The sequence below is a fragment of the Filicampus tigris genome, chromosome 7, assembly GCF_054856515.1.
Source record: "Filicampus tigris isolate MCC_2025a chromosome 7, RoL_Ftig_1.0, whole genome shotgun sequence".
NCBI classification, from domain to species: Eukaryota; Metazoa; Chordata; class Actinopteri; order Syngnathiformes; family Syngnathidae; genus Filicampus; species Filicampus tigris.
The window spans coordinates 9873830-9887885 of NC_141223.1; the positions used below are offsets into that span (position 1 = coordinate 9873830).

The 14056-nt window shown below is 40.8% G+C and overlaps 1 protein-coding gene across 1 annotated transcript in view; it reads right to left on the minus strand.

The window, feature by feature from the left end:
* Window positions 1-3544: 3544 nt before the first annotated feature.
* The window catches only part of LOC147144728 (solute carrier family 12 member 9), a 48958-nt gene continuing 38446 nt past the window's right edge, over window positions 3545-14056 (minus strand). Inside the window, exons 10-13 of the mRNA XM_086035631.1 lie at window positions 11588-11780; window positions 8754-8928; window positions 7757-7903; window positions 3545-5662 (exon numbers count right to left, since the gene is read on the minus strand). Coding sequence (XP_085891757.1) covers window positions 4731-5662; window positions 7757-7903; window positions 8754-8928; window positions 11588-11780 — 1447 coding nt within the window. The 3' untranslated portion in view covers window positions 3545-4730. The remainder of the gene's footprint in view (window positions 5663-7756; window positions 7904-8753; window positions 8929-11587; window positions 11781-14056) is intronic.

Below are 14056 nucleotides of genomic sequence, written 5' to 3' on the forward strand. Positions count from 1 at the left end.
CTAGACCGTCTTGCGCACACATGGGTACACTCTTTAAAAAAAATAAATAAATAAATAAGGATACATCATATTGCGCACATAGCAAAGGCATTTGGGCCAGATCCAACATGAAGTTGGCACAGGTGACATTCGGCACTGGCGTACGGCATGTGAACCGCACATGGCCCAGGACTGGCAAAGGAGGCACTGTCTTGAATCTGGCAAACAAGATGTGGGCCAGTTTTTGAGTTGAACTATCTGGCCCAGAAATTACTTTAGAACTCTGGGCCAAATATGTATATCCAGTCTTCTCCCACCCTTTGTTTCAAAAAGAAATTTCTTCACAGTCTTATTTTACACCGCAGACGTAAGAATTGTATTACATTATCACACATGCGTGCGCACGAACGCCGTTGCGACGTGCCGCGTTTGGTTATGTTAAATGTCGACTGACGTCAGCAGAAGAAGTCCACATGGCTAAATAAATAGCAAAACCCCAAACAAATAGCTTTTTTCATAGATTTTTTTTCTACTCTACACAATTCACCCAGCTCAAAATCAATTCGAGGCAGAGACTTCAACAAAACACTGAATATGACATTAGATCAATCAAACACCTCTGGAAATATCAGATCACCTCAGTCTATTGCTGTCCTAGTCTTGATGATGGCGATGATTGGAGGCTAAACCACCCGACCGACAAAGAATACACTCACTTTTCAAGAATTCACCGTACATATTCCAGAATTGATTATTTCCTCACGAGCAATTCTCTACTCCCCAATTTATATGATACACAAATCCACCCAATAACAATGAGTGACCACTCACCAGTTTCATTAACACGACATACAAAAAGAAATCCCCACACCTCTACTAGATGGAGATTCAGTACATCACTGCTTGAAGATCAGCTATTCGACAGCTACTTTAAGAGAGAGTGGACATCTTTCATGGAAATGAATGACTCGCCGAACAGTAAAGCTGTTTTAAGGGCTAAAATAAATAGCAAAACCCACATTTACAATAGCAAAGCCCGCATACCTCAATGAATTTCGATCCTTTAGTGATCCAACTATATCGATCGCGCTGGACTAGATTACATCGATGCTGGCCACACATTTTTATTATGTTAAGTTATCGAGTCATTGATTTGACATATGAGTAAATAAAAAAGTAATTATATACTCAAAATTCCCACTAGCCTTTTATTTTTGTGTTTAAATTTGAATGTTATTCTAATAAATTTGTATTTGTTTTTTGCTCGTGTGCAGCATGTCCGGAGGGCTCTGGAGATTTACATTGCCTACGTCAAGTGCCCAGCATGGTTCATGGTTGCAAGGAAGAGATTTTTAAGATGAAGCAATGCATTCATTTCATTGAAATAAAATGCACACATATCCAGAACCTTGCTCAACAAGCAGGCTCTAGTCCAAGGGTGGGCAATTCCGGCCCCCGAGGGTCGGTATCCTGCATGTTTTCTATGTCACCCTGCTGCAACCCACCTGATTCAAATAAACAGGATTGCGATCCTGCTTCTGCAGACTTGGCAGATTTTATGATCATTTGAATCAGGTGTTGCAGCAGGAAGACAAAGAAAACATGCAGGATAGGTAAAAAGCAACATTTTTCTGAGCTTAATTTACGAAAAAAATGCCATTTTATTTGCAGTTGCTTTGCTTATTGTGTACTTTTATCTCATCAGCCAACCAGAGCTGACACCATTTTGCATACTGCGATTAATCAACCATTCATTAAGATTATATCTAATTTACATACTGTAGAATATGTTTACTACATAGGTTCTTCCTCCCTATTTCTATGCTTTAGAGCAGTTACTTTTTATACTGACATGGCATTACCATGACAATAGGTGCGATAAAATTATAGTTGTCCTCCTACTGATTCTTTTTTTCTTTTTAATTACAGTGCAGGATATGCTCCGAAAAATGCTTCTAATTGTTCCTGAGTTCCCCTATATGAAAAGACATACTCCACATATATCTTTGTCACAATCAACACACTGTAACGCCGTTGATGCATTCATTATCACAGCTATGATTATGGAAGACTCGCCAAGCTGAACTTTAAATGTATCCGCACTGTGTTGCGAGCTGACACGTTTTCTGCATATTTTAATGCATACATGGCTCAAAGCAATCGCCAGGAGTCTGTTTGGCTTCCAAAATTCTTAACTGGTAATCAAATCTGCGTGTCAGCGTGACCAGATTGCACTTGACATCCCACCCTCCATATATCTTTGAATTCTTTTTCCTCTCTCATTTTCCCCGATCCGTGTGATGACTCAGGAAAACTGCGCGTCTCGTAAAATGAAGTGGATGTTAAGATGCGGGGAGGGTAGAAATTAAAAGTGAAGTGATAAGTGAGCATGTGAGTCCTTGTGCCAGGGTGCTAAGGCTATGATACATGGAGGGTGTGACACGTTTCCTCTGATCAGGGCTGTGGACGTGACAGGGCAAAAAAAATGGTTTGCCTGAAGGCAAACACACTAAGCCTCAATGTTGTCTACCTTTGCTACTGTCACACATACACACACACGCACTTTGGAAAACACCTCTGGTGTTTCATATTCACTATATCCTTCCCTTACTTCAAGGACTCAAGGAATTCTGTTGTCAAACACTCATTTCCACATGGTATGGCACGAAATGTCCCAGATTTGCCGAGCACGTCTCTAAAATTCGTGAAAACAAAAATAAAACAACATAAAAACACTAAATATGAGAAAAAGATAGAGAGATGCTTATTCACGGTTATGAGCAATCTTAGCGTTCCACAATTTATGTACTTCATCTCAGTGCGGTTGCCGCGAAATACAGGCCAACAGCTTTCCGGTTGGATTTTTCTAACAATGAGAAATAGTGACTACCGCCGCCGATGGTATGGAAGGGTATTACATCTTATGCATGCGCAGAAGATACTTTAATAGTCAGCGTGGCTGTCTGTCGTTGCTGTGTGTTTTTCCAGCTGACAGCCGGCCGGACGCCACAGAGGGTAAGCGTTTTTTTTTTCCACCTAGGTAAGTGCATAATGTGTAAGCGCAACGGCACGGCACACTGCTCAGAGTCACTCAGCCGCTGAGGTCGGGGGTTCAAATCTGGGTTGTGGCTCTTCTGTGTGGAGTTTGTATGTTCTCCCTGTGCTTACACGGCTTTTTTTCTGGGTAGTTTGTCAAACTATCACGTTCCATAAACATTCATGTTCGGTTTATTGAATACTTTCAGTTGTCCATACGCGTGAAGGGGAGTATGAATGGTATTTTGTCATAATACATTGGTGTGAAAAAGTTTTTGCCCAATCAAGATTTTTTTTTTTGCATGTTTACCGAATTTAAATGTTTTCCCATCAGCAAACATTAAGTATTAGTCAGAGACAACCGAAGCAATATACGGTATTAGTTATGGGCTGATTAACCATTGTTGGTCATTACTCCACCAATTGCCACTGATCAAGGCAAATGGTGTGTTGGAAAGTCAATTTGGAGGGATCGTGGTGCCATTGTTAATTTTTTTAAAATGCCATCAGGAAAAAAAAATTCATGCGATGTAATAAAAAGTCTTTATTATTCATCTTAATATACATGTATTTGAGCACCTTTTTTAGCTAGAATTTCACAGTGATCAAAACTTTTTGAAAAAAATACTTTCATAAATAAGTATGACACATCATCGTACAACTATATCAAGAAATGTATAATAACATTTGTGTACTGAGGAGTGTTGAGACATGTACCGATGAAAATCAAACCGAAAGTACCACAAATATATCAGTTCAAACAATGTTAAAACCCAATTACCAGTAAGCAAATCAAGTCAATGTGATGAAGACTTTTAGAATCAACTGATGCATAAATTACCTATAATTTGCAGAGGTTTTTTTTTTTTCTTGGGGCGGGAGGACTAACTAAAAAGGAGACTGAATATTATCTTACAGACGGTGCTTCTGTAATAGTCGCTTGGTGATGACACTATAGAGTTAAAATTGTGGCAAAAGGCTAATAATTACAATTGCATTGCAATTTATTTTGGCACTTAATTATTCAAACTGATCAAGCGGTACTAATGAGGGAAAACAATTCTAAAATTTGAAAAGTACCTCAAATACATTCAAGCACTTAATTAAATATAACACAGAATCACAGCATTTGCGAACACTGAGAGCTGGGTTGTTTCATGCGGGAAAGAAAAAAAAATTCCTATCCCTATAAAATAGAAGCAGCTCTCTTGAGTGTACCAGCCATGAAAAATAACAGTCAGACTTCCTGTCCAGGCTGAACTAGTTCCACACATTAGATCACTAACACGCGCTGCACTTTTTGATCTGAAGGCGTGTGCCGTATGGAATGATCATTTTACGAAAATTTAGGGCCAACCCACCTCTACCCCACTCTGAAAATGGGAAGAAAAAAAAAAAGAGGCCACAGGGGAAGCCAGAGGACACTTCTAATTCAGCTCAGACTGTATCGGCCAGTGGAAACGTCTCACTAGTGACTGGAATGATATGAGGGAAAGGGGTGGGCCGGCCATCTTGACAGGATATATTCCCATATATGGTTGCCTATGTTGTATATTCAGGAGAGGCACACCATTGTTTACTTTAGATGTGCTTATCATGGTGTCTTTGTGCCATCATTCACATGCCTATTAAAAATCATCATTACCGTTTACCTTCATTAAAATACACAAAGCATGGAAGTCCTGCCTTACTGCATGTGACAGGAAGTGGAGCGTTCAGATATCAGTGGTGATGACAGGCGTCACCCCGTGAATGAGCAAGGTGGGGCCCAAGTCATGAGTCAGCAACTCCAGCTGGTGCAAGTAGGAATTGTAGAGATGGGTGTCAGCTGGTGGGCAGGGCAAGTACAGGAAGCGCACAGCAGGTGGTGGCTGGGCCTGGTCTAGGATCAGCTGATTGACAGCTGACAGGTAGTCATCAGACAACCGGGTGGTGTTGCTCGGGAAACTGTTGACGTACTCCTCTTCACCCTCCTCTTTGTCTTTTCCCAGCTTCTGGATATCGGGGGACTGTGACGATTGCCCCTTGTGCCATTCACCTTGGCGCTGCCAGTGTAGCGCCACCTGCTGGTCCCAGGGCACGGGATGGATTTGAGCTTTAATTCTTAATTCTTTCAGCAGCTGTCCCAGTTTCTCCTCCAAGCCTCTCACGCTCCGCCCTTCCTCCACGCAAAGGAAGAGACGTAGGGTGGCTTTGCGCCATGCTCGGACCATATTGAGAATGCAAGCTAGCTGCAGCAAGAACAGAGAGCAGGTATCCACGTAGCTTGTGCTGTCTGGACGTAGAAGGTTGACTGGCCAAACATCGACATACACAAAACTCTTCCCTGGAGAGGAGGAGGCCGCTGCCAGAGCCTGTGCTCGGTCAAAACTGTTAAAATGACGGGCCAAAACCACATTCTTCAACATCTTCACGGCATCCGCAATGATCGCTACATACTCGCGGGGTCCCAAAACCTTCCCGCCATGCACGCCGTCGTTTGCAGCCCTACTACTGGACCGAAGGGGCGCAAAATGGAACGGAGTTTGACGCTGCTCAAGATCATGAGCGAGGCACGCAAGATCTGTGGCGTGATTTGTGGAGAGCTTGTCCTTTGGGAGGCTGTCATCATAAAAACCCAGGACAAGAGTGTTGGGACGCATCCCACCTGGAATGTATCGACGGAATAAATGAGTCAGTGGGACAAAATGAGTTGTTTCCAAACAAAACAAAACTCCATCCTACTATGCGACAGATGTTTTTCAACGGTGAAGCGCCAACATTTGGCTTATCACTTAGAAGGGTGACAGGAAACTGATCCGTCACTCAAATCCGTTACGATGCACAACAACCTCATGGAAGGCAACTTAACACATTCATTGGTCACAGCATTGGGTGCAAACTGTTGTTTAGGCCTATAAATGGGGAAGAATATTTCTGAAGGATTTCCAGAACATTTCGATAGGAAGTTAATCCGGTGGATTTCGACAATTGTCACGTTTCGTGAAATAGGAATCATGTTATACAACAATTGATTGTAAATCCTTTTCAACCAACACTCTATTTAATACACGACAAAAAACAATACAATGTTCAAACTTGACTAGCTTTATTACTATTTTGTTGTTGCAAATAATCACTCACTTAGATTTTTTTGCCTGCAACACGTTCCCCCCCAAAACTGGTACAGGGACGTGTTTACTGCTCCCTTTCCTTTTACTAAATGTGTTTGGGAACTGAGGACAGTAATTGTTAAAGCTTTGTACTCTAGGTGGAATTATTTCCCATTCTTGCTTGATGCACAACTTCAGTTACTCAACAGTCTGAGGCCTCCGTTATCCTATTTGACACTTCATAATGTGCCACACATTTTCAGTGGGAGACAGGCTGTATAGTCAGACTGACTGCGTACAGGTTGTTAAGGATTTGCAAATCATTTTATTCTGTTTTATATACATTTTACACAACACCCCAACTTTACTGGAATTGGCCTTTGTACATAGATTACTTGTGTTCTTTATCCATCCTTTTTTAATGATGCTGCTCCTCATGCCTTTTAAACTGCCTCTCAGGGAAAGATAAAGCCTTTCAATTGATTGATTGATTGATCGACATGGATCTGACTGACATATAACACCCATGCCGCTGCCAAGCTCGTTTGCTTCGCAGCAGCAACAAGGTGAGTGGTGCAGATCCCCTCTTCTGTGGTGACAAATAAATTACCATCAAAGAACCGAACCGGGGAAAGCTGAGTACGTCATCGCAGCATGTGACATAATGGACCAATCGCGAGCGGGAATGCGAGCTGCATTCTACGCGTGGCAGCAGCTTCTGACGTGTGCGCCGCACGTGTTGCACATCATGCCGCGCAGCACAACACGCGTGGTGCAACTTGGCCGAGGTCGCCCGTGCGCACGTGGGAGTATAAAGAGGCGTTAAGTGCCAAGATATTTCAAGTTGGCTGATGCCGAGTGACTACTGCTGACCTGAACTAAACCATTGACAAATTGTGTTTGGGGTTGGACATCCAGATCTACCCCAAAAAAAGGTTTCTTCCTTTTTTTCAGAGTTCCTGAAAAAAAGAGGAAGATAAGGCGAGAGGAAGATAAGGTGAGTGGACGTCGTAAATAGTTCTACAAAGAAGATAGCAAGACTGCCTGGTGGCTGAGTAGCAAAAGGAGCTACTTGTTTTTTAGAGTCCTGGTTTCATCATCACGGCGAGCTCAGTTTGAGTGAATGTCTACCTGAGTAGACTACAGCTCGGTATCCATTTAACCGTCAAAAGATCACGTCTGTGCTATTAATCAGAGCACACAAAAGTCAAGATGAAGCAATAGTAGCCTTCTTAGTTATATAACAGGAAAATAGCATCTACCATAGACTCACATATTTTAAATCAAACTGCATCAGCCACCAAAAAAACGACTCAATGGTGGGCAAGGTTGAATTACAAGTTATGAGACTCTACTAGCCCTCAGGTGTATCTCTGATGACCAAGGTTAAGGTACTGTATTGCATTTATTGCTCTCTCCTGAATTAACTGGTCAGTCCCTCAATCATCATGTTAGCGATTACATTTACTTGCTCAAATGACATGGTCAGGTTTGATCATTAGTGGTGCCATTGGCGAACGCTTCGGCTTTTGCCACATGACATCATGCTATGGAATCCACCTTAAAATGTTCAGGTGTATCTGGAAAGTGCAGAATCAGATTGCATAGCTGAAAGAAAATGTAGGATTTGTACTGATGGTGACACTGACCTAGTCCAGAGATGAAGAGAAGATGCTGGATTCCATGACGTACTGAATCAGCCAGCGTCAGGTTGACGAAGGCCTTGATGTTGAGATGGTCCACCAGAGACAGCCAGGAAGCATACTGGGATTGTAGAGGGTCAGAGGGTAATGTGTCTGTGAAGTGAGGGTGGGGGAAGACACACATGAGTAAGTCAAAAGCATAACGTGCAGTTCAGCAGAGCTTAGCCCGAATGGGCTCCGGGGCACCAATGGCCTGAAAATAATGCGGGTATATATACTTTACAACATAGTCCTCTTAAATTCCATCTATGTGTGTGACTAACTGCTTCATATTTCTCAACACCAAGTGCCTGCTCAAATTAGAGAAGGGCTCTTCATTTGCTAATGAAAATCTCATTCCTCCCTATTGCACTCAGGCGACACTCAGGTGACTTTGATTATGAACTACTCATTCAGGGCCAGCCCCACGTTCCACATGAAAAGAAAATCTATCTGCATGAGGAAGAAGTCTTCGACATACATACATCCTCAAGATTACACATATTAATTCAAAGTTAACATATCAACATGGAATGCATGAATGCTCACACACATGTAAAACTAAAACTGCAGTACGCACTGTACGTACACTATATTACACGGAAGATCAGTTTACAATTCATGAAGAACAAGAGACAATGAACAAATATGAATTAATGCAGAATAAATTGGGTCCGCGACGGCATATAGAAAATATGCATATTTATCGTTGAAGGGGAAGTAACAGTGGGAAGTGTGTTCACAGCAAAATGGAGCATTTTTACTGCAACATCTCTGCCATGTTTGTGGAGTGTGTTTTGGAATTCCGTTTTTGGAAGGTTCGGATATATCACTACCAAAAAAAAAGGTTTAAATTTAACATATCACTTGTGCTTTGTTATTTTCCACTAAATTTGGAGAACTTCACAGAGGGTCTGAAACAATTACATTTTAGCAGAATAGTGTCCCATATCGGTGTTCTTACTGAGATCGCCAAGTTGGACATGTCCCAGCACGTACAGTCCACTCTTTTTAATATCGTTGATGAAGGTGATCAGGCCGACACTGCTTCTAGGGTTGGAGACCATCAGCAGAACCTGGGGCCTCCAGAACTTGACGTGATCCTTCCTCACATCCAGCATGAGCAAATACTTGCGTACCTAGAAGTAACAAGAAAAACCCATAGGTTGAGAGGGGAGGTACATTTAAAACCTGTGACGACCCTCAAAGGCCACTTCACACTACATTCTGGGTCATTGTTGGGAACGGTCTGACAGCAGCTCATCCGATTGACATTTATTACATTCTGTCTATCTGATGAGTACAAAAGTGGTCAAGATTGTTGCATTTTTGTGTACTACATTGAGTATACTCCTTTAGAATAAAAAGAACATATACATATATAAATACAAGGTCCCTAAATATTTGAAAACATTTGCAGCATTGCAGCCCTGTACAACACTACAATGGATTTGAAAGCAGACACTCAATATGTGCAGACTTTAATTTGAGATTTAAATCCTTTAGGTGAATGGTGTAGGAATTACAACACATTTTACATGTGCCTCTACTTTTTTAAGGAAACAACAAAAATACATAATCATAACTCAAATGGTCATTTTCAATACTTTGTTGCAAATCCTTTGCAATCAAGCCTGAAGTCTTGAACCTGTAGACACACATATACATATACATATATAAATATTTATACATATATATATATATATATATATATATATATATATATATACACATAGATATACATATACATATATATATACATATATATATATATATATATATAGGCCATATATATACATATACATATATATACATATATATATATAAATATATGTACATATATACATATATATAAATATATATATATATACATATATATATATATATATATATATATATATATATATATATATATATATATATTGATCTAAAAGTTTCAGGACAAGAATGTCGCCGAATGCTTGCTTGTCTAACTAATTTAAGCTTCACTCATTCCCCAACCTGCTACCATTACATTACTTGCAATTACACATTTTTATTCTAAGTAACCAGCTTCAGAGGTGCAGACCAACTGCCTCCACTCATCTAATCATTTGTCTTCTTTATCGTCCCATTTTCTTCTGTCTTCTCATCCATCAGGCTATCATCATTTCTGTCTCTTCAGTCTCATCCATCACTTCATTTTCTCAATCATTCATCCACTCTCCATGCTTATATTCTGTCTCCATTTCTTTACTTGATACCATCTGCGTCAGTTTGCCTTTTTTGTTCCCAAGTCTTTCCTTAACACTGTTGTCAGCAGCTTCTTATCTTCTTGTGTGTTTTTGTTGTGTGTGCCTCTGCCTCTATTTCTTGATGCAATGCTATCTTGCTGGCATTCTGCCAAACTGTTGGGACTTTGACATATTTACAGTGTTTAGAACATACTGCTACAAACCTGTGAAACTTGTTGTTTTTGTCATTAAAATTCGGTACCAAGATTTAAAAAAAAATGATATACAGGTACAATTTCAATTCATTCAATTTCATTTGAGAAATACATTTATATTATTTCTGGGTAAGAAAAGGATGTTACGTATGTTTTCACTTGGGGCGTAATAATCAGTCTATTAAACATTGTTTGGACTCGCGTTGTTTCCCGTAGTTGGATATGTTGCCAAATGCCATTCCCTACGGTCTTTATCACATCTAATATTTGGAAGGCGTTTGATGAGTAATAATATAATGTAATACAATAATAACGTCATTAATTCGTTTTTAATTTCTCTCAGTAAGGAAAAGATCCCTTTCCATTTCATTTTCAGGTGAAGAGCACATAGATTTGTTCACATTAAAAGTGTAAAAGAAATTGTTTTTGGGCTGGTAATGGTAAATGGGCTGTCACTTGTATAGCGCTTTTCTACCTTTGGTACTCAAAAGCACTTCACACTGTACCTCATCTACCTACTGATGACGCAGCATCAGGAGCAACTGGGGGTTCAGTATCTTGCTCAAGGATACTTCAACATGGTCACAATGGCCGGGGATGGAACCCACAACCTTCGGGTTGGGAAACTACCACTCTACCACTGAGCCATGCTGCCCCCGGAAATTTACAATTTATTTTACATCACACAAAACTGTGATGTAAAACTCTGAAAGTGAAACTCCAGCTGTGCCTGACTGTAATCATTTACATTGTTGAATTGCCCTATGGGATGGAAAAAGCAGAGAAGGGAAGAGGAAGTATATGATAGGAAGGGCGGCACCTGTGTGAAGGGAAGAAAAGGAAAGCGAGGAGTGGGAAGAAGGAAAAATGCAATAAGTTGAGTGGTTGGAGTAATGTTCTACCTCTTGACAAACTGCTTGCCAACCCAACCACCCTGAATCGCCTTGGCAACAAGCCTTGCTGGCAACAGAGCTGCCTCACCTTGAGAGCAACAGGCCCGCCTATAGAGGACGTAGCGAACTGTATGATCTAAAGTTATGTAGGAGTGTGCTTGTACAAGTGCGGCACTTCATTGAAGGAAAAATATGCAGTGTGTGTCAGTTAGGGCTGATATAAAAATGATAGATGGCTGCACAACAATGAATGGGTATGAATTTGGAGGGACAGCATTTGATGTGTGTTGTCTGTTGCATACACTTGGCTTGGGGAGGCAATAGCCTGTGTTTGTGTGTCTCAATAAACACTTTAAAGAGATTGCTTGGCAAGAACACTTTTTTTTAAGTTGATGGGGGGAGATTTTAGTTGCTGTAATAATAACGAGGCAGTGCTGTGTGTATTTTTTTGTACCGGTATGTGTGAGTGTTTCAAACCTGGTGGAAAATGAGAGCCTGGCTGATGTAGCCCCAGCTGGAGGTTGGACTGAGATAGTGAATCAGCAGAAGCAGCAGCAGCATGAAGGCGATGCTGGCCGAGGCGTAGATCGAGTTGATGAGAAACATCATGACAGCACAGCCCACGATGCCCAACACGCATGTATGCCAGGTGAAGTAACGAAAAGTGGGCCTGGGAAGGAAAAAAAGTATCCCCCTTTATTGAATCAGAATTACGGTACCATTTTCTAAATCAGCGATCCTTTCGATAAATATTCATGTATATTTTTAAGTTCTATAAATTATTATTATTGTATATTCTTCAGTCAATATACTGTACTTGTTTGTAATGAATCAAGAATGAAGTAGGCCACAACAAGTGCAAATATATAACTTACCCCCAAAAACGTTTAAGAGGTACAAATACTTTTTCAAGGTGCACTGAAAAAAAATGTGCATCATTTATTCAATTTTATTTTGTCAAGTGGTTACACGAAATAAAATCATCTGAATCCAGATAGATTTTTTTAAGAAGATTATTATTATCTGGATACGGATGATTTTATTTTGTGCAACCACTTGGCAAAATACAATTGAGTAAATCCAACGATCATTATTTTTTCAGTGTACTGTACATGTTACAATGTCAATGCAAAACCATTTGTCGTAGTTTCTTTTTTGCGGCGGAGGTGTTGCTGCACCCAAGAAATGCTGCCCTGCGCTCATAATGTACACACCAGAAAACTTGCATTCCAATACAAAAGTGGGTGAAAGCACACTCAAAGTGTTGTCGCACTTTCGTTTGGTAAGTGGTGAAAATGTTATATTTTTGGCCCCACACTGCATTCCAAGGTGCTGTTGTGAACAGACAAAAGGTTTGCACTTGTCTGAGTTCCGCTAACATGCTTGTCAAAAACTACTCATCCCATGTCTACCAATGAAACACATTCAATTAATCAAAGGGCTGAACTTGTTGCTTCTGCTTACTGAGACCATTTTGAATAAATCTATGCTTCCAACTATGCACAGAGCAAGCCCATTAAAATATGGCTCCATGAGTTCAATGTGGAAGAATTTGACGGCACACACCATCAGAATGAAGCAGAACTGATTGTGAGCCTCTGACCTCGCAAATGCTATTTCGTATAAATCAGCCATGATTAACTCAGACATGACGAAAAAGTATAGAAAGTTGAGTTAAATTAAATTAAATTCCGTGATCTTTGGCCATTCTCAGTTCTGATAGAAGTGGGAATAAAGCCACGTGCATCTATTCTTTTACCGACACAGTGTACCTCTAGAACAGGAGCGCTCAGAGTCAATCGCGGTTGGCTGGTAGACCACGGACTGCTCCCAAGTAGACTGCATAGGGTGTAGTGGCAGAAAAAAACCTTGTGCAACCTATCAGTCTCACATCCACAAAGGTTTTTGCTATTGTAAGTACTTTGTACGTAAAACCTCACCTCCTGTACTTTCAAATGCTGTGCTGAGCTGAGCTGGGCTGGCAGCATGGAATTTTAGCTCACTTGACAAAATAAAGTTGAGTAAATGCAACCATTTTTTCTTCTGTGATCTGGATCCAGATGATTATATTTCGTGCAACCACTTAAAGACATAAAATTGAGTAAATTCAACAGAAACCTTTTTCAATGTACCGTTTTCTCGAGACAGTCCATCATCTACATACACTGAAGAAAGTGTCCACGTGAAGATACTCTGAATTCGGTAAACTGATTCAAATCAGGGCGGCACGGTGGTCGACTGGTTAGCACGTCCGCCTCACAGTTCAGAGGTCGTGGGTTCGATCCCGGCTCCGGCCTCCCTGTGTGAAGTTTGCATGTTCTCCCCGTGCCTGCGTGGGTTTCCTCCGGGTGCTCCGGTTTCCTCCCACATTCCAAAAACATGCATGGTAAGTTGATTGGATACTCTAAATTGCCCCTAGGTGTGATTGTGAGTGCGGATGTTTGTCTCTGTGTGCCCTGCGATTGGCTGGCAACCAGTTCAGGGTGTCCCCCGCCTACTGCCCAAAGACAGCTGGGATAGGCCTGCACGCCCTGCGACCCTTGTGAGGATAAGCAGTACAGATAATGGATGGATGGATGATTCAAATCAGCTGTTCTGGAACCGGAAACTCCGAGTTTCCTATCTCAGAGTAGAGCAACTCAGACTTCAGGATTAGACTCAGAGTTTGTTGAACCTGCTTTGTGAAACGGACCCCAGTTATAATACAACTCTTACAGTATATAGATGACAATTTTGGCAGTTTCAATTTGGTAACTGAAAAATCTGGAGGGATTTGGAAATTGACAGCCAGTAATCCTCGACACCCAGTCGGAATTTTGTGTTTAAGACACTGAAAAAAATGGTTGCATTTACACCATTTTATTTTGTCAAGTGGTTGCACAAAATAAAATCATCTGTATCCAGATACATTTTTAAAGTAGATGTATAATCTTCTTAAAAAATCTG